Raw genomic sequence first — 21,894 nt, 5'->3', positions numbered from 1 at the left:
CTATGGAGGCGCACACAACTAATCAGAAATATAAATTGTGGCCACAAGGAACCACAAGAAAAGCACATGTCATAAGAGACAAGAAAAAGGAATGTTGAAGGCACTTGGTAGGAACTACTGTAAACAATGCCCCTTGGGGAGTTGTCTACAGAATAGTGCCCAACAAACTGCCAAAAGGAGATATCTTAGAAACGACTGTCAAACCAGATGGAACCCCAACCCTGTGTTGGGCAGATTCTGTAAATAACATCCTAGACAGTATTATTCAGACTGAACTGGAGATCATTCCCCCACCCAACTAGACATTATAAAGAGAAAAACAACGAAATGACAATGCCAATATTAAACCTCTGTTTACTAAACAAGACCTAGAAATAACATAATCCAAAAGCAAAAACAATAAATGGCCAGATTTCGACCTCCCAGAGGTTGAGATTATCAAAAAATTAGTGGAAATAGCACTATACAGTAATACCCCGACTTACGCGAACTCGGAGTTACGCGGTTCTTGATTTTTTCGTTTGGCAACGCTGCCGCCCACTATCTTCAAGGTCGTTTTTCATATGTTATCGATATACGGTGCGACGTCGGAGAATAAGAGCGAAAGATGAACAAAATTCAACTTTGCTGCTTTTATGTTTTTTATATCAGTGAAGGGGAAACACATTTCACCATAATAACGTAAAAACCAACAAATTCCAGCTATCGGTATAATCGCAAATGCAATTAGATCGAGTTTACTACCAGTTTATAACAGATTTCACTAGCAGAAACGCAACTGGATTTTTATTGTTTTATGGTAGTAACCCCTAGAAATGTGAGGTGTTAATAGTGTATCTCTGCCTTTATGGTGTTGTTTATTCAGTTGCTACATGCGCGCAGCTTTGTTTATGCGTATCAAGCATGCCTCCTCGTTTTGTAATTGTGCTTTATTCCCTAAAAATGAGTAAAATACTTAATTAAAAGGTGTGAAAAGGAAGTGTCCTGGTGAAGACACTGCAGATTCAGAGAGAAAAAGAAAAGCAATTATCGATAAACAGAGGCGGACTGGATCAAAAATTCTTACCCAGGAAAATTTATAGTGGCCTCATACTATGGTTTATGGCCAAAATCACACTGGCCCACCGGGGTTTCTCCGGTAAGGCTTATGGCCAGTCCGCCTCTGTCGATAGAGAAAAAATATGAAATTGTGAAACGCTTTGAGCGAAATGAAAGACCATGCGATATTGCACGTGCTACAGGCCTAAATGAAGCAACGGCGAAAAGCACATGACAATTGCAAACTTGAGAGGTTGAAAATTGAAAAGGGCTCAATTGTAAAGGGTTTAAAAATTTTAGAAAATATAGACTACAACGAAGAACGCGTTATAGCTACAAAGCAAGGAATAAAAAAAATTATTAGCTTGCTACGAAGAAATTCTGCGTGAAAAAAAGAACGCTCTGTGTCGTCAGACGAATTTGTTAGATTTTATGAAGCCATCGACATCGAAATAACTTTTTAACGTAAGTCATTTGTTTTTTTTAATACATATTTTGTATTAATATGTATAAAGAACTGCAATTTTATTAATATTTTTCTTCTAAAGTAGTGTTTTTGTTAGTCCTTGGTCCCAATTAAGCAAAATTTATATGTATTTATATGCAAAGTTCTACCCCGACTTACGCGAATTCGACTTACGCGATTTTCGTCGGACCCACCTATCGCGTAACTTCGGGGTATTACTGTACAATAACTGTATGACAGAAAGTATATTCTCAAAAATATGGAAAAAAGCTGTGTTAAGATAAATTCTCAAAAACCACGAGAACCCCCCCCCCCCACCAATCCTAAATCATATAGCCCTACTCAGTGTACTAGAGAATATATACGAAAGACTAATATATACAGCAGATTAGCTCAATGCTACACAGAAGCAGATATATCATAGCGTGTTGGGGAATTTGACTCACTCCGGTGGTCTAGTGTCCTTAGGAGACTCTGCCAAGCAAATGCCCCACAAAACCTCTATGAAGTAATAAACAGCTACCTTACAGACAAAAGTGTCTCAGTATGCACAAGGTTTCAGAAATTGGCATGCTCTGTGAATAAGGCAGAGTTCAATTCTTGGCCCTTTCTTCTCAAACATCATTCTGGATGAATTTCTGGCCTTGGTTCTGAGCCTCATGGAAAGCATGGCCTTTGCAGATGACATGATTTTCCTTGTAAAAGATAACAATGCAAGTGGTTGTACAGTAAAGATCAAATGCTGCCCTCTTGCAGCTGCAGTAGTGGGCACAAATGCACATGCTCAAAGTATCACCTGACAAGACCAAACAAATACTTCTAAAAGGCAATTTGGACATAAGAAGACATCCACAAATCAAAATTAACACAACCACTATAAAAATCGTTAACAGAACGAGAATATCTTGGAGTAGTCTTCAATTCAAAATTAACTTTTTTTGCTATGGCTCTTTAGCTTTTTTTTAAACTCCTGCTGTGGCCAGCACCTGCACTACAGGTGCTGGCCACAGCTCTCCCACTTTACCTGAAAGCAGCCAAAGGAGGTTTGTTTTATAGACTTAAAAAGGGAATACCCACAGATTTTCTGGAAATAGCCCTTGACACAGCCAGCACCATCAAGGCTGAAAGAAAAAGAAAAGCCACAAAGCTCCATGAGCTATGGCAAACAAATTGGGAGCAGGAAACCAGTGGTCTGGTTACCAAAAGGTTTCTGCCATGGGTGGCAATGGTTAGCCCAAAGCCACCTAAGTGGCTTTGGATTAAGTTGTAAAAAGGGCCCCCCCTGGCCTTTTTACATTTATATTGACATGTCATGGCTCCCTAAAGGTGAAATTAACCTCCTTGGGGCTGACTGATGACCCAAACTGCACTTGTGGCGAGAGTGAAGACTGGCCACACATTCTATATGAATATATAATTTATGACATCCCCAGAACACAGCTAATAGCACAGATTGGTCCCCTTCGAAGGGAAGAAGAACATCTATTCATTATAGAAGAGGAAAATTATAAAGCATTTACAACCTTCACACAGAAAGTATTTGAAATGTGCAGAACTGTCCAAAGAATGGCAATTCAGCCCCCCCAGTAATAAAACAATAATCAATAGTTAAAACTGCCCACGTTTCCCACTATGCCCAAACGATGACTTAAAAACAGTCCTGACAGAAACAAATTGGGCTAACTATAGTCCATATCAAAGAGGTCTTAATATGAACTCTTCCAGTCTGTGATGGGATTTGAATTCAGACTTCTTCAAACCTTGTTTGAAGAAGTCTGAATTCAAATTCAGAAATTCTCTTGGGATTGTTGTTTTGTTTGTTATTTGGTTTTTAGGAGCATTAGCAACTAAGGCCATATTGCTCCGGGATATGCGATGGTCATTCCCTGACCTTTCCGCATCCTCCGTATTTGGTGATGACGGGCTCGAACCCCGGTCTAATCAAGAAGCGTGTGCAACGCACTGCTGCTCCTTCCCACCTGGCTACGGAGGCGCCTTCTCTTGGGAAATTAGGAAATTCTCTATATTGGTATAGTGGGTTTGAACCCACTATACCAATATAGAGAATTTCCTAAGAGACAAGTGGGTGTTGTTCACTGCTAGATCTAATTGTTCTCTAAACAGATGTGCCAACAATGAAAGATATACTGATAAATATGCAAAGAGTTAAAAATGCAGATACTTACTGTGGTGACTCTTTCTTTACTAGGAGACTGACCAGCAGCCACTTTACGTTGATAAAATAACTGAATGTTGGCTCCACCATCTGAAGCTCTTCGACCCAATCCTCCAACTGCAAAAATAAATATACACAGAAATAAAAATTTTAAGATATATTCATTGCAATTATTCATGTTTTCATGGTACTATTTATATACAGTGGATTCCGGTTATTTGGGCCACCGGTTAATTGGGGCAGCCGTTTATTTGGGGCAAATCTTAAAAAACAGAAACCAATTGAGAAAATAGCCAGGGTTTACTTCGCTTAATTGGGACAGCATGCTGTTTAATCAGGGCAGGAGACCGCAGCACTGGAGAGTACCCTGTGATTGTCTCTGATGGTACCACGTGGTTTGTCCAAATTCTGGAGGTCACAACCATAAAACAATAAAAACAATTTCTGTTAGTGAAATCTATCATAAATGGACAGTAAACTCGATATTACTGAATTTGCCATAACACCGACAGCTGGAATTCTGTGAGTTATTATGGTGAAATGTGGTTACAGTTCCATGAAATCTTCAATCATATAAAAAAATTAATTTTCAGATCTTCTATTCATTATTATTTTTAAAGCTTTGTAACTCGTTACTCCATTTTCACTTGCGCGTATTGTGTTACTTGCAATTTGTGTGTGCCGTGATCTTTGTTATTGATTGCTTATCTTTTTACTGTTTTAAATTTTAACCCCCACCCACAAATGTCAACTAGTTTGTATGTACATATTACAGTATGTATTAATTATTCCGATTATCACGTATATTCTTCCGATTTTCATGTATCATTTAATTTTTTAATTGGTAAGGTAATAAAGGGTAAATTTGTGCTTAATATATCTTTGCTTTTATAGCCGGTAGATAATATTCCTCCTATTTTCGCTAATTAGAATCGCTGTTTAATAGAATTAAAATTTAATTCACAAACGTGATCACAACGACCGGTGCTTACTGCACATCGTATAGTGAACGGTACTTTACTATGGTGACTCCATCGTAAAGTGATTTGATTGTACAGTGAACAAATTGTAAAGGGGGTACATCGTATTTTTAACTATTTAAGTGAAACTTCGGATAATTGGGGCAGCCACTTAATCAGGCCAAAATGCACTAGTCCCGATGTGTCCCAATAACCGGAATGGACTGTATATATCATACCTTTTCAAAAAAATGGCTTGTCCAGAGCTTAAAAACTGAATCAACACTCTCTCTCTCTCTCTCTGTATATATATATATATATATATACACACACACACACACACACACACACACAGGGTGATTCACTACCAGTGCGACAAACTTGCAGGAGGTGTAGGGGAGCACAAAGACAAATCGGAATCACATGGCATTGCAGGGTCCGAAATGCCTTCGTCATGCCGTAGAAGATGTTGAACGGGAGGTCGCGTGAACAGCGATCCCGCTGGATAGTCAGTATTTGCGAACCATTTCTGTCAAAGAAACGAGGTAGCAAAAGTCCTCCGGAGTGGATAATCCGCAGGCTCCAATGATTGGACGCGTTGCAGATGGTATGAACTCATTTGGGTTGTTGACAGTATCCTCCATACAGTGGATTGGGAAATACCCAATCGTTGGCCTATCGCTCGAGTACTCGTACTCGGATTGCCTTCTGCAAGACGTAGGACATTCTCCTCATTGTCTGGCGTCCTCGTCGTTCGCTCTCGATTCATGGTACCTCTCGTCAAAAAACCAGTCTCACGTTACCTTCTGTGCACACGTGCGAAAATCATATGATGAGGAGCACGCCTGCAAGTTTGTCGCACTGGTAGTGAATCACCCCGTATGTATATATATATATATATATATACCTTGTTATTTATTTATTTATTACATACTTTCGATTTAAACTGGCGTTCTTACTATCGACTCAATTTATTTCCAAATACACTGCGTTACTCAATTTTCTTAATTTATTAATCTAAATACACTGCGGTTGCGTTATTCAATTTATTTCCAAATACACTACGTTACTTAATTTATTAATCTAAATACACTGCGTTGGGGCTACCTCACTCATGTTTCTGGAGCTATAAAAAATTTTTATAAAAAAAAAAAAAAAAAAATTTATATTTTTTATTTCCTTTTTATTTCCTTTTCATTTCTTCAGCTTCTCCATCAACATGAGTTTGCATAGAAACATAGTGTTTGGTACATGATCAGGTGTAGCCCCCTGATGAAATACCTGATCTATGTACCAATTTTTAATTTTTATTTTATAATTTTTATCTCTATCACCCTCCCCTCTTTTTCTTTCAGCTTTTGTACATATAATTGGCCTGTTAATTCGGCATTAATTCGGATTTAATTCTACTTAATAATTAATTTTTTTTTTTTTTTTTTTTTTTTTTATAGGATCTTAACATTCTTTTTCTCTTTTTTCTTCAACTAGGCTCGGCATTTTGTGTTTAATAACTTCTCCATCTATATTTTTATTTTATTTTTATATATTTTTATTTTATATTATATATATATATATATTTTTTTTTTAATGGTCGATTTTATTTTTATCAATATTATTGTTTTTTCTTACAGTTTTGGTAATTGACCCATAATCCATAAAAAAATTATATATACTGTATTATATTTTTATCGATATTATTGTTTTTTCTTGCAGTTTTGGGTAGTTGACCCATAATTAAGAATATAAAGGTTGTCATAGTGAGTGAATAAGTAAACAGAAATTTACAGAGACTATTTTGTAAATCACATTTAGAAGGCATTTGACCAGTTACTCTTTGTAAATTAAAGTGAAATTGGGCATACAGTTAAAGACAAACAAGCACATGTACACATTGTTTTGATATGCAAGTGCAGGTGATTTTAAATAGTGATTGAGCTGTGCATCATCATCATCATCAGCTGTTTTTAATCTACTGCAGGATGAAGGAAGGCCTCTCCAGCAACTTTCCAGTTCCTTCTGTTTTGTGCAATGGCATCCAATTACTGCCCACAACCTCATGAATTTCATTTATCCATCTCCACCTTTGTCTTCCAGGTTTTCTTCTAGCTCCTCTTGGGTACCATTCTGTTATTTTCTTAGTCCGTCTGTCATCGTGCCTTCAAGCTATGTGTCCTGCCCAAGACCATTTTAGTTCTTTAGTTTTGATAAGAATGTCCTTTACTTGAGTTTGCTGCTTAATCCATGTGTTTCTCTTCTTATCTAACAGTCTGATTCCCAATATAATTTGTTCCATTCTTCGCTATGTAGTTCTCAGCTTCTTTTCCATTCTTTGTTGAGTGTCCAAGTTTCACTTCCATAAGTCATGGTGGGGAGTATACATTGGTTCATTATTTTACTTTTCAGACAAACTGAGATATTGCACTTCAGTATGTGACTATATTTCCTGAATGCTATCCATCGAAAATTTATTCTTCTCTTGACTTCCAGCCATTTATCATTATTACAGCTAATAACTTGTCCCAGATAAGTATATGACTCCACCTTTTTAATTACTGCTCCTTCAATCATTGTGTCTCTTTCTGTGGCATACTCGTTCATCATTACTTTTGTTTTAGCCATATTCATCTTTAGTCCAAAATCCTAACTAACTGTGCATAACTGATTAAGATTTTCCTCTAATTCTTTGGGATCATGGCTTATGACCACAATGTCATCTGCAAATCGTAAATGGTTTCGGTACTCTCCATTCAAATTGACTCCTTTCTGCGACCAGTCAAATTTTCTGAAAGCTTCCTCAAGGGCAGCAGTAAACAACTTCGGAGATATTGTGTCTCCTTGTTGAACTCCTTTCTCAATTTTAATTTCTTACTGTCTTTGTCTAGTCTAATAAAGAAGGTAGCGTTCTTATATATTATATTCAAAATCATAATATATGGGGTATCTATGCCTTGTCTTTCCAGAGCGCAAAACATTGCCTTATGCTTTATGGAGTCAAATGCCTTTTCATAATCCACAAATGGCAGGCATAATGGTGTTTTATATTCATTTGCTTTCTCCATTAGCTGTGATATTACATGAAGGTGATCCATAATTGAGAATCCTGTCCTAAAGCCAGCTTGCTCCTTCGGTTGATTCTCATTAAGTATTCTTTCTAATCTGTGTCATTACTAAATTTCTAATTTAGTAATGTCATTACTAAATTTCTAATTTAGTAATGACCCTTGTGAACAACTTGTAGATGTGGGATAACAAGCTAATTGGTCTATAATTTCCAATTTCTGATTTATCTCCTTTCTTATGCAGCAAAACTATGATTGCACTATTCCACTGCTTGGGCATCACACCTTTTCTAATGCACTTTGTGAAGACCCTTGCCAGTTTTTGTGTTATGTCTCTTTCTCCCAATTTTAACAACTCAACAGTAACTTCATCTTCCCCCGGGGCTTTCCGATTCTTCATTTTCTTCAATGCATGTTCTACCTCATCAGGAAGGATATCGGGTGTGTTGTATGTGTTGCTAATATGTGATCCATCTTCCCCACTGCTGGCATCATTCCCTCGCTCTTTGTATAATTCTCTATAGTAGTCTTCTGCTATTTGAATTATGCCTTCTCTGCTATTTATAAGTACAGAATCGCTATTCTTCAGTTTCAGTATCATTTGTCTTTCTGTATTACTGCTCATGGCTGCTGATTTAAGTCCTTTGTTTTCCCTAATGCTTGTTCTAATTTTCTTGTGTTAAATCTTCTTGTCCTCTCTGAGTCTCTTTCTAATGGCTTTGCACAACTTGGTATACTCAATTTTCTCCTTGTCAGTGGTTATCTTGCTCTTCATTTGTTGCCTTCGATTCATCATGAGAAGTGTTTCTTGACTAATTTTTTCTTCTTTGGATTTCCTTTCCCTATAGGTTTCTTAGGCTTTATCACTTTCAGAAAGTTGTAATATTCCTCGTCGATATCTTGGTCCTGAGCAGTCTGCAGAAGCTCAAACCTTTTCTTAAGTTCCAGTACATACTGCTTTTTCTCCTCTTCTGTTATCTCAAAGACCTTTGTATTATTTACTCAAGTCAGTTTGTTCCTTTCCTTTCCTACATCTATATCAAGTGTACATCTTACCATTCTGTGATCACTTCCAACATTTACCTTATTCAGGACGGTAACATCATTCATGATATATCTTCTGTTAGTGAGGATGAAGTCGATTTCATTAGTTGTTAATCCATTTGGACTCTTTCATGTCCACTTTCTGTTCACCCTTTTCTTGAAAAAGAGTGTTCATTACTGACAGTCCTTGAGATTCTGCAAATTCCACAAGTCTCATTTCTTTCACCAATTCCAAAATTTCCTATAGTTCCCCGTTCTGCGCTGTTTTGTCTTTTTCCAACCTTAGCATTGAAGTCCCCCATAATAATAGTGTAGTGGGTTTTCTGCTCATCTAGAAGACTCTCAATTTCGGTGTACATTTCTTCAACCTCTTCATCGTCATGGCTCGATGTTGGTGCATAAATCATTATAAACTTTAGCTTGTACCTCTTAGAAATCTTGAGTATTATTCTTGACACCCTTGGTGATGGACTTTTGAATTCCAAAATGTTGTTTTTTAAATTTTACGGACCAGAAACCCAACTCCACCTTCACTCCTTTCACTGTTTCCATTGGCGTACAGCAGATTTCCACTTGATAAACTTATAAGTGATTCATTTCTTCTTCTTGTTTCAGCCAAACATATGATATTCCAATTCACATTTTCTAATTCCCTTCCAGCTCTAATATCCTGTCTTCACCGATGAGTGATCTTACATTGTAACAGGTCAAGTTCAGTTTCCGTGCATGGCAGCCTTGTCGTACCCAGAGATTCTCAGCACCCTCTGCTTCCAGTCTGATCCTCTCACTGCCGTAAAAGGGGGAGTGAAAGCCTCTGGGGACTGAGGGCCATTTGTTTCGTCGTGCTGTCTTATGCTGGATGGTTTGGTCTTTTCCTCTTCACGCTGACCAGGTGTCTTGAAGAGAACCACTCTACACGTTCGTTGCCACCTAAGCGACATAACAGGGCTTACCATCGACAAGGTGTGCATGAGTGGATTTTAGGGAGGCAGGCCAACTGGACTTCTCCTAAATCTTCTGTAATAGAAAGATATTGGATCCATCAGTGTTTTAGACTGAGTGTCTGATAATACACAGAATACCTGTTCCCTCTGAGCTGTGCATAAATCTTTTTAATTGTGTGCGGATACTAAAGCACATGCACCTATAAATAATTCACTGAATGAAAGAAATGAAATTGATTAATTCCATCAGCATGACGGAAATAGGCCAATCACAGGAACATGTAACGAAGGTGCAACATTGTATTCAAATGTTGTAAATCCCCTTCAGATGAAGAATATTAAACAGCTGTTGGGTCTTTGAGGATGTCACAGACATTCTCTCAGATATGCCAAGCTGTGATTGCTACCTGGGAATCTAAAACACTTACGGAACTGATATTTAGGTAACACCCAAGTCAAGTGCACCTAATTTCAGCGAAGTCTGGTTAGTCTGAGCCAGCCAAATCCTCTGCTTGCACCTTCGTGATTGTGGGACTGTTAGTAAACGTAGGTATAACCAGTGGTGAGCTGTGAATATTTTAACAATGAGCTTGCAGTTTTTCTGACTTTCTAGCGAGTAAATTTGATCGGTCATGGAAGTGACGCACCCGTAGCTTCCACTAGAGGCGCTTCCCACGCTCGCACTACTAGTAGTGTGATTAGAGCATGTGACGCGTTTTTCATGACCAGTATGATATCTCGAGTCAGGACCGGATTTGGGGGGGGGGACAGATGTGGCTTATTACCCTCTTAACCAAGCATATAAATGAATGTGTAAAACGTTCCTAGGTATATCTAAAAAAAAAAAAAAAACTAAAAAAACCTGGTCATCATGCCTCGCCTTACAATGATAACTGGATACGACAGTGTCTCGAGTTCTAACCTTTTAGAATTTTTGAATAGTATGACGTCACAATCATGCTGCCTGAAGTTACTACTGCAGTAATTATGATTGCAACAATACAAATATTTGTCAACAATTTCTTTTTTCGTCTTGCATTTTCATTACATTCGATTGTTAGGTTCCCCCTAACAGCTGCGTATGTCGATTCAACTACAAGATTGTCAGTGCTGTTTCACAGATATAGTGAGATACACTGCACTCGCGAGTATACATCTCTTACTTTAGTTATCATAAATCCATTGTATCTTGGCTTCCAGAAATTATAAAAATCTGTGAATGATCAATAAAATATTTAGAATAAAAAAGCTCTTTTATTTCATAATCAATATATACGAATCAAAATACCTAAAAGAAACGCAAAGGATGTTTCGCATAAACCATCTACCGTGCATGCTCGGCACACGGGCAACTTTTTTATTTGTCTTTTTTTTTTTTAACAACTAGGGAAATATAATGGATACAATTTTTTCATGATAAAATTTTAATATTGCGAATAAAAAATAACATGAAAATTTCCCATATCACAAATAACATAAAAACTAACACAGAACATTCCACAATATAAAAACAAATATTACATAAAAAACAAACTTTCTAGAAAAAGTACACAAAAAAAAAAAAATCACAGATTACATGAAAAAAAAAATTTCACAAATATTCAAGAAAAATTAATTCTAAAATTTGCCAATTTACTTCTTTATTAATATTTATTGTCGATCTGCTTTGCTCAATAGCTGAGCAACGATTACAGAGGAATGATCTGACGTAATGATCCGGATCAAATTGAAGCAATGGTTTTCCATTTAGATGTATGGTCATCATAATCTGCAACGTGTTTAATTGTCACAACATTATTCATTACTCTGAAAGCTCACTCAGCTTCAGCACTACTAATTGCAATGGTTTCAAAGATATTTTCTGGCTTTCTTAATTGAAAAGCTAATTTCACTCGATTTTTAAGATAAACTGTTTTCGACAAACTCTCTAAAATTATTAATTTTTATTTCATATTTTAATAACTTATCCTTTAAGGATAAAACAATGCATTTAATAACTTGTCACAAGATAATTTTACTGTTCTTACTTTTGATTCCTTCAAATTCTTTCCACTTCAACATGCTCTCAACTTTAGCTTCATAATTTCCTTCAGAATTTTTCAAATTAGCAATAGCATTGATAGTTCGAATAATTAATTTATATGCTTTTACGAATCTTTGTGATTCTGTAGAACTTCTGAAAGGAAATAGAGCTGCAGGATATTGATCATTAGTGCTATATGGTTAAGAAATTCCAGACTTAAAAGTCGATTTAACAATCTGGAATATTTCATTTCTGATTCAAAATGTTTGCACAATGCAGGATAATTCCTTTAATCAATTACCATCCGCAAGCTACAAGCTGCTCATCGTGGCCTGAACACACGACCAATCTTTGTTTCCACATCAAGTTTTTTAGCAATCATCCTTAATTCATGCTAGTTTTTTGGAGATTGGTAAAGCAGTTTTTTTTTTTTTTTTTTAATTATTGCCTGTATGCCATTATATTTTAGAACATTTTCTACACAGTGAAAGGCTTGACAAAGTTTCAAAATCTGCCAAAACTTCATTTTCGTAAAGTTTATATAATATAAAGATATATCTTAGTTGCCTCAACCCATTCCACCTCTATGTTGCTACTAGTTCTTTGAATACAGCGCAAAATGTCGGAATCACACGGATATTCAGCTACTATGACCATGTACACAGACAGGAGAAATTTACTGGAAGGAATGGATCACTCACTTCTCTGAAAAACATATGCCCGTTTGTCAGAGTTAGGGGTAACCACAACACAGGTTGACCAGAGGCTATAATCTGTGTTGAGAATCTTCTTAATCCTCTGGCTGGTTATGGAAAACGTACTGACTAGCGAGACTTCTCGGTATGTGACTGCATAGGTTTTACGGACACCACTAACATTGTGCAACGGTAATCCCTTTCACCCTTAATTTGCACTTTCTAATTACCTAAATTGCTTAAAGACCAGAGGTGAGAACAATGCATACAAAGTTGTGTCTCCTAATCCGTTCGTTACATGGAAATTTTCTTTGTTCAACGGAAACTATTTTAAATGTTCCAAGGAGAATCAAAAAAATTCGCTATAAAGAAGTTCGTTAAACAGAGGTTCCACTGTAATTAAATCAAAAATGAAGCAATTTTAAAATACATAACCAATCGATTGTGGCATTAAAATGCTGGGAATGGGGCCCTACTCGCCCCACCCTAGTTTCGGCTCTGTATACTCAATAATTGCACTCAGGATTTCATTCGTAAAATAAATGATCATCTCAACAATGGACTTGCAAATTTTCAAAAAAAATAATGATGGGCTCTCGTGCGCCCACTATAGCTCACCACTGGGTATAACCCCCATGTGCAAGTCCTGAAATACGACACCTAGCAGCACACTGTGGGTGACCACCCAGGTGCGTAAGCAGGGGCTGAGGTGTGGAACCCACCACTTTGCTTATTGGAGGCTTGAAGTATTGGAACTCATGTTTAGTCTTCAGAGCAAAGCTCCGGTAAACCCTCCCCCATCTCTTCCATCATGCAGTATGATTGATGTCTTTTGAGGATATGATGGACATCATGGTGAGATCCAATCTTCCTTACATTTTGAGGGTAGAGATGTAAAACGGTATTTGGAGGCAAGCTAGTTAGTACACTGGACCGTAACCTATTCGTAACTCTTTAGGAGGCTTGTGGATCAGCTAGTGTATAAACTTGCTACCTCTACTCTGCCAGATAGTGACTGGAGGGAGTCCGAGTAGTGTGTATGCGGGGGGCATTGTCGAGGATCTGGGTATATTCTTACCATGTGTATGTCATATCCAAAAATTTCATTACTTCATGCAGTATGTCCCCCCCCCACCTTTTTCTTCCTACTGAATACACCATGAATCATCAAACTAACAGAGCAAACTTATCTGTGAAAACATCTAAACCTTCCATACACTTCCTCATTCATTTCACAAATATATGTGGTCTCAGTTCGAATCTTAATGATGTCCATTTCCACTTCATCATCATCATCATCAGCCATTTTGAATCCAGTGCAGGATGAAGGCCTCTCCAGCAAATTTCCAGTTCCTTCTGTTTTGAGCACTGGCCATCCATTCACTACCCAAAAACTCATGAATTTCATCTATCCATCTCCGCCTTTGTCTTCCAGGTTTTCTTCTAGCTCCTCTTGGGTACCATTCTGTTATTTTCTTAGTCCATCTGTCATCATGTCTTCGAGCTATGTGTCCTGTCCAAGACCATTTTAGTTCTTTAGTTTTGAAAAGAATGTCCTTTACTTGAGTTTGCTGCCTAATCCATGCGTTTCTCTTTTTATCTAACAGTCTGATTCCCAATATAATTCGTTCCATTCTTCGCTGTGTAATTCTCAGCTTCTCTTCCATTCTTTTGGTGAGTGCCCAAGTTTCACTTCCATAAGTCATGGTGGGGAGTATACATTGGTTCATTATTTTACGTTTCAGACAAACTGGGATATTGCTCTTCAGTATGTGATTATATTTCCTGAATGCTATCCATCCAAAATTTATTCTTCTCTTGACTTCCAGCCATTTATCATTATTACAACTAATAACTTGTCCCAGATAAGTATATGACTCCACCTTTTCAATTACAGCTCCTTCGATCATTATTTCCCTTTCTGTGGCATATTCGTTCACCATTACTTTTGTTTTAGCCATATTCATCTGTAGTCCAAAATCCTTACTAACTGTGCATAACTGATTAAGATTTTCCTCTAATTCTTTGGGATCGTGGCTTATGACCACAATGTCATCTGCAAATCGTAAATGGTTTAGGTACTCTCCATTCACATTGACTCCTTTCTGCGACCAGTCTAATCTTCTGAAAGCTTCCTCATGGGCAGCAGTAAACAGCTTCGGAGATATTGAGTCTCTTTGTTGAACTCCTTTCTCGATTTTAAATTTCCCACTGTCTTTGTCTAGTCTAATAAAGGAGGTAGCACTCTCATATATTTTCTTCAAAATCATAATATATAGGGTATTTATGCCTTGTCTTTCCAGTGCCCGAAACATTGCCTTATGCTGTATGGAGTCAAAAGCCTTTTCATAATCCAAAAATGCCATGCGTAATGGTGTTTTATATTCATTTGCTTTCTCCATTAGCTGTGATATTACGTGAAGGTGATCTATAGTCGAGAATCCTGTCCTAAAGCCAGCTTGCTCTTTCGGTTGATTCTCATCAAGTATTCTTTCTAATCTGTTTTTAATGACCCTTGTGAACAACTTGTATATGTTGCTAATTGGTCTATAATTTCCAATTTCTGATTTATCTCCTTTCTCATGCAGCAAAACTATGATTGCATTATTCCACTGCTTAGGCGTCACACCTTTTCTAATGCACTTTGTGAAGAGCCTTGCCAGTTTTTCTGTTATGTCTCTTCCTCCCAATTTTAACAACTCTACAGTAACTTCATCTTCCCCCAGGGCTTTCTGATTCTTCAATGCATGTTCTACCTCATCAGGAAGAATATCGGGTATGTCGTATGTGTTGCTACTTTGCAATCCATCTTCCCCACTATTGGCATCATTCCCTCACTTCTTGTATAATTCTCTATAGTAGTCTTCTGCTATTTGAATTATGCCTTCTCTGCTGTTTATAAGTACGCCATCGCTATTCTTCAGTTTCAGTATCATTTATCTTTCTGTATTATTGCTCATTTAAATCCTCTGTTTTCCCTTAACGTTTGTTCTACTTTTCATGTGTTAAATCTTCTTATGTCCTCTCTGAGTCTCTTTCTAATGGCTTTGCATAACTCAGTATACTCAATTTTCTCCCTGTCAGTGTTTTTCTTGCTCTTCATTTGTTGTCTTCGGTTCATCATGACAAGTGTTCCTTGACTAATTTTTTCTTCTTTGGATTTCTTTTTCCCTATAGGTTTCTTAGGCTTTATCACTTTCAGAAAGTTGTAGTATTCCTCATCGATATCTTGGTCCTGAGCAGTCTGCAGAAGCTCAAACTTGTTCTTAAGTTCCAGTACATACGGCTTTTTCTCCTCCTCTGTTATCTCAAAGACTTTTGTATTATTTACTCGAGTCAGTTTTTTCCTTTCCTTTCCTACATCTATATCAAGTGTACATCTTACCATTCTGTGATCACTTCCAACATTTACCTTATTCAGGACAGTAACATCATTCACAATATATCTTCTGTTAGTGAGGATGAAGTCGATTTCATTAGTTGTTAATCCATTTGGACTCTTCCATGTCCACTTTCTGTTCACCCTTTTCTTGAAAAAAAGTGTTCATTACTGACAGTCCTTGAGATTCTGCAAATTCCACGTCTTCCACCTCTTATTTCTCTCACCAATTCCAAAATTTCCTATAGTTCCTCTTTCTGCGCTGTTTTGCCTTTTTCCAACCTTAGCATTGAAGTACCCCATAAGAATAGTGTCGTGGGTTTTCTGCTCATCTAGAAGACTCAATTTCGGTGTACATTTCTTCAACCTCTTCATCATCATGGCTCGATGTTGGTGCATAAATCATTATAACCTTTAGCTTGTACCTCTTAGAAATCTTGAGTATTAGTCTTGACACCCATGGTGATGTACTTTTGAATTCCAAAATGTTGTTTTTAAAATCTTTATGGACCAGAAACCCAACTCCACCTTCACTCCTTTCACTGTTTCCATTGGTGTACAGCAGATTTCCACTTGATAAACTTATAAGTGATTCATTTCTTCTTTTTGTTTCAGCCAAACCGATGATATTCCAATTCACATTTTCTAATTCCTTTTCCAGCTCGAGAAGGTGTGCATGAGTGGATTTTAGGGAGGCAGGCCAACTGGACTTCTCCTAAATCTTCTGTAATAGAGAGATATTGGATCCATCAGTGTTTTAGGCTGAGTGTCTGATAACACACAGGATACCTGTTCTCCTCTAAGCCCCATTTCCACTTACAGTCTGCCAAACCTCACATACCTTTTCTGACAGAATCTCAATTATCGGTTAATTCAACCACTGCTCATCTCAATTGTCCGAATTATTTGTTGTACGATTCCTTTCACTTCAAATGTGGTACTTGTGCATATGTCCGTTCTGATATTCCCTGTCAGAGACTTAGTAATTTGGAATCTCTTCTTTTCAATCTTCTCTGGCTTGTTGTTGTTATTTGGTTTTTAGGAGCATTAGCAACTAAGGCCATATTGCTCCGGGGATATGCGGTGATCATTTCCTGACCTTTCTGCATCCTCCACATTTGGTGGTCATGGGCTCGAACCCCGGTGTAATCAAGAAGCGTGTGCTACGCACTGCTGCTCTTGTCTACCTGGCTATGGTGGCACCTTCTCTGGCTTAAAATCTCTCCCATACTCTGTCAAATTCATCTGTTGCCTCTATCAGTCTCCAAACTCCAATAATCACTTGGAACTCTTTGAAACTCGACTTTCTCCAGTCCAACTTTCCTAATAGTGAGGTAATTTTCTTCTGTGATTTTAATGTTTGCAACTCCAGCTGGCTTCCGTTTTCTAGTCATATGGACCCAGGTCGAGATGCTGAGGCTTTTGCAATTACTAACGACCTCTCACAGATTGTTCATTTACCTACCAGAATACCGGACAATCCTGACCAAAGAGCCAACACGTTTGATCTTTTTCTCACAAACACAGTCGAGTGAGTGGTCTCTAGGCACCTCAGATCACAACTTGGTGACTGTCTCTTCTCCAATAGAGCTTTTCTCTCAAGGCCATTTCCAACCTCATGTTGTTTGGTATTACAAGAAGGCAAAATGGGATGATCTGTGTAATTTCTTTTCTTCTTTTCCTTGGTTGGATTACTGTTTCAAAACTTCTGATGTCAACATTTGCTCAGATTGTGTCAGTGAAATTATTCTTGTAGGGATGGAATTGAGAGAAGAATGTGCACATCGTAATTGGCTTGAATTCAAATCTCCAAGTTCATTTTCTGCCGACACCAAAGCTTGCAACAATTGTAAAGTAGTTATTAATCAGTCCAAACAAGATTTCAAACAGGCTAAGAGTAGAAAACTTGCTTCTTGTCCAAATAGTAGCTGAGTATTCTGGTCTCTTGCCAAATGGTGCCTCCGTAGCCAGGTGGGCAGGAGCAGCAGTGCGTAGCACACACTTCTTGATTAGACCGGGGTTCGAGCCTGTGACCACCAATACGGAGGATGCGGAAAGGTCAGGGAATGACCACCGCATATCCCTGGAGCAATATGGCCTTAGTTGCTAATGCTCCAAATAACAAACAAACAGCATTCTGGTCTCTTGCCAAAGCTATTGGCCGCAACTTGATGGTTCTATCGCCACTTCAGCCAAGGATAAAGCTGACCTGCTAGCATCCTATTTTTCTTCCAATTCATGTATTAATGATCTTGGTAAACCACCTCCCATCATTCCCAGTATGTTCCATTCAATGCCTCCTGTGGTCTTTCATCAAAAGGATGTGGGAAGGATTTTGAACAATCTTGATGCTAAGAAAGCTCCAGGTCCTGATGGTATTTCTCCACTTGTTCTCAAAACGTGTGCTCCTGAACTTACCCCTGTTCTATTCTGCCTTTGTTCACTTCCTTATTACAAAGGTGTTTTTCCTTCTGCTCGGAAATTTGCTCATATCCAGCCAGTGCCTATAAAGGATGACAAATCCATCCCATCCAATTATCATCTATTGCATTCACCTCTACTCTTTTCAAAGTAATAGATTTTTGTTTGTTGTTTTGTTTTAAGGAGCATTAGCAACTAATGCCATATTGCTCCGGGGATATGCAGTATCCCCTTTCCTTTCCGCATCCTCTGTATTTGGTTGTCACGGGCTCAAACCCAGGTCTAATCAAGAAGCGTGGTGTGTGCTACACACTGCTGCTCCAGCCCACCTGGCTACGGAGGCATCCAAAGTAATAGAGAAAACAATTAACTGCCAACTCAAACTATCTAGGAACCTTCCATCTTATCTATGATTGCCAGTATGGATTACATTAATGTCAATCCACTAGTGATATTGTGGCTTATGTTACCCATTTTTGAAAAAATTCAATGGAAAAGTTTGGCGAAACTCAAGCAGTTGCTCTTGACATTTCAAAGGTTTTTGATCGTGTTTGGCATAAAGGTCTTCTAAATAAGGTTTGATTTTATGGATTGCCAATTGTTTTTGGTAATTGAGTATCCAGTTTTCTCCCTGACTGCTCACTATGGGTGATGATAGATTACTCTCTGTCTTCTAACTTCTCCACTAATGCTGCTGTTCCCCAAGGTTCAGGTCTTTCTCCCACTCTTTTCCTCTTGTATGTTAATGCAAGATCATATATCTCTCTTGGAGATTACACTGATTTCTAATCTCTCATGGCATAAGCATATTACAAATATTGCTTCCTCTGCATCTAAAAAACTGTCTTTCAAACCTCAATTGGAATTTATGCTCCCTCAAGTGTGTAATCTGAGCAAGAGGAAGAATCCTATCAGCATTGAGCCTGTTCAACCATTCAAGGCCTTATACACCTCAATCAGATTGCCTCGCAGGTGCCTAAGTCTTCAGATGCAGCAACTCACAGAATTTAATCCTTTCTTCATAAGTGCACACCTTTGTTCCTCTCACCAATCCTGTTGCCCTTCTCTGTACTCATTGTAGCAACTCTACATCCTTCCTAAAATGAGGCCTCCAGACCTATATGCAGTACTGAAGGTGTGGCCTGACCATTGCCTTATATAAAGGGATAATCACCTCCTTGTCTCTGCTAGCAAAATTCTTTTATATCACTGACAAAACTCCATGACCTGCTCTGGCAGCCCATTTGCACTGCTCAGAGAACTTCATATCTGACTGCACAATTATCCACAGGTGTTTTTCATTCTCCACCTCCCCAAGTGCAGCACCACACAGTTGTTACATTTCTCTTGAGTTACTACTACCCATATGCAGTACTTTGTATTTGTCAATGTTAAACTTCAGTTGCCACTTCTCAGCCCATCTGTCTAACTTTTTTAGATCCTGTTGCAGTAACGTACTGTCTTTATTGTCATTAACAACTCTGCCAACCTTTGTATCATCTGCAAACTTAGACATTAAGCCTGATATACCTTCATAAATATCATTGATAAATGCACAAAACAAGAATGGGCCCAGCACCGAAACCTGAGGGACTCCACTAATAACATTAGTCAATGTAGAGCAGTGTCCATTTATTACCACTCTCTGCAATCTCCCACTCAACCATCCCTTCATCCATTGCAGCAACTTCCCCTTAATACCATACTGCTCCAATTTGTACATATCTGGTGACTCATCGACCTAATAACAAGAGTCACCCATTTCCTAAAATAAGTCTAAATTAGTGCACACTGAACAGGTGTTATGTGTTTTGTGAAAATCTATCTTTAATCATGGGTGTATGGCTGTGACACAGAAACAAAGGTCCAAAGATCCTCAATGGAAGATCCTGTCTTCTCCAAGGCCCAAAAATCAAGTCAACTCAATTAAATGTAAATTTGTATATTTTTTGATATATTTTGATTGCATTTTAAAAGGAGCGATTTCACTGAGCAGAGAATTTGCATCAGATTTTGTTTCTAATTAGAGAAAGGTGCAGCACAAACCTACGAAATGTTAAAAATGACTTTTGGAGAATGTGCTATGTGTGTTGATTGAAGACTGTTTAGTGGTTTGCAAAGGTTAAAGAGGGCTGCCTGTGCATTGAAGATGATCCTTGCTCTGGGGCGCCTCCGTAGCCAGGTGGGCAGGAGCAGCAGTGCGTAGCACACACTTCTTGATTAGACTGCGGTTCGGGCCCGTGACCACCAAATACGGAAAGGTCAGGGAATGACCACCGCATATCCCCGGAGCAATATGGCCTTAGTTGCTAATGCTCCTAAAAAACCAAATAACAACAACAATCGCCTTGCTCCGGTTGCCCTTCATCTTCAAAAGCCAACAATTCAATTGGTCTTGATCGTGATATGATCTGGAGTAACTGATGTTTAACCATCCACAAAATTACTGGTGAAACTGGTATTCCTCATGGGGAATACTAATTTTAATACAAGATTTGGGTATGCAACACATTTCAGTATAGTTTGATCACAAAGAGCAGGAAAAATCAATGATTCAATAAATCACTCTTGCTTGTGATCTGATAAGGAGTGATTGACATTTAACTATCCATAAAGATGGTGATGTTTCCAAGGGGTATACCCTAATCAATTTTAAACAAGATTTAGGAATGCAATTCATTTCAGCCAAGTTTGTGCCTTGCATTATCACTGATAATCATAAAGAGCAACAAGATCTCACTTATCAGGATCTTTGTCAATGTGCTGCTGCTGACTCACACTTTGTTTCTTCCATCACAAATACTGGTGGTATCATGGGTGTATGGATATGATCCAGAAACAAAGGCCCAGCCTTTTCAATGGAAGACCTTGTCTTCTCCAAAGCCCAAAAGAGCAAAGACAATCTCAATCAAATGTGAAGCTTTATATTTTTTTACTCTAAGGGCATTCTTCATCATGAATTTGTTCCGCATGGTCAAATAGTGAACCAGAAACATCACAAAACAATTTTATGGTGAATGAATGATGCTGCTCAGAGAAAAAAAGGTCAGAAAAATGGGCTTTAGTGAATCAGTGCTTGCATCATGACAATGCCCTTGCACACTTGGTACTTTTCATTTGAGAATTTCATGTGAAGCACTCCATCACTGTGGTTTCTCCATCTGCTATACTCACTGAATTTTGGCTCTGTGCACATGCACGTGTGTGTTGTCACAAGCTTAAAGCTCCATTGAAAGGTCACAGATTTGCACTAGTTGAGAAAATAACTGAGAACACTACATAGAAACTATTAACAATTCCAAAAGAAGCCTCTCAGGAATGCTCCAAAAATTTACAAGTTGGAATCTGTGTATACATGTCAAGAAGACTGCTTCAAAGGGGACCTGCAGAAATAGCCAGTAAACTTCATTTCCCAAATATTTTAGTTGTCTCAGAACTTTCTCATACACCACTTATGAGAAGCTCACAGGGAACAAATATAAAATCAACAACCCTTGAGAATTTTACATGTTGACATAATACAGTTAATTGAGATTTGTTAACTGTCACATTAACACAGGGGATGAAAAGTTTCATTTTGAAATGTACAAATACAGTGGAAGTCATTTAACATGAAACCACGAGGACAGAAATATTTTTTCATGTTAAAAGAAGTAAACAACAACAAAAAAAAAAAAACCTCACCAATGT

The 21,894-nt window shown here is 38.0% G+C and overlaps 1 protein-coding gene across 1 annotated transcript in view; it reads right to left on the bottom strand.

The window, feature by feature from the left end:
* Nucleotides 1–21,894, bottom strand: part of Sik3 (Salt-inducible kinase 3) — a 474,358-nt gene that overhangs the window by 136,018 nt on the left and 316,446 nt on the right. The window contains exon 11 of the mRNA XM_090388735.1: nt 3,691–3,797. Within this exon, the coding sequence (XP_090244861.1) occupies nt 3,691–3,797 (107 nt within the window). The remainder of the gene's footprint in view (nt 1–3,690; nt 3,798–21,894) is intronic.

This window comes from Mastigoproctus giganteus, chromosome 2, assembly GCF_048544385.1.
Source record: "Mastigoproctus giganteus isolate SK-2022 chromosome 2, ASM4854438v1, whole genome shotgun sequence".
Taxonomy (NCBI): domain Eukaryota; kingdom Metazoa; phylum Arthropoda; class Arachnida; order Uropygi; family Thelyphonidae; genus Mastigoproctus; species Mastigoproctus giganteus.
The sequence above is the reverse complement of the archived record's forward strand: the minus strand, read 5'-3'. Positions and strand labels throughout refer to the sequence as shown.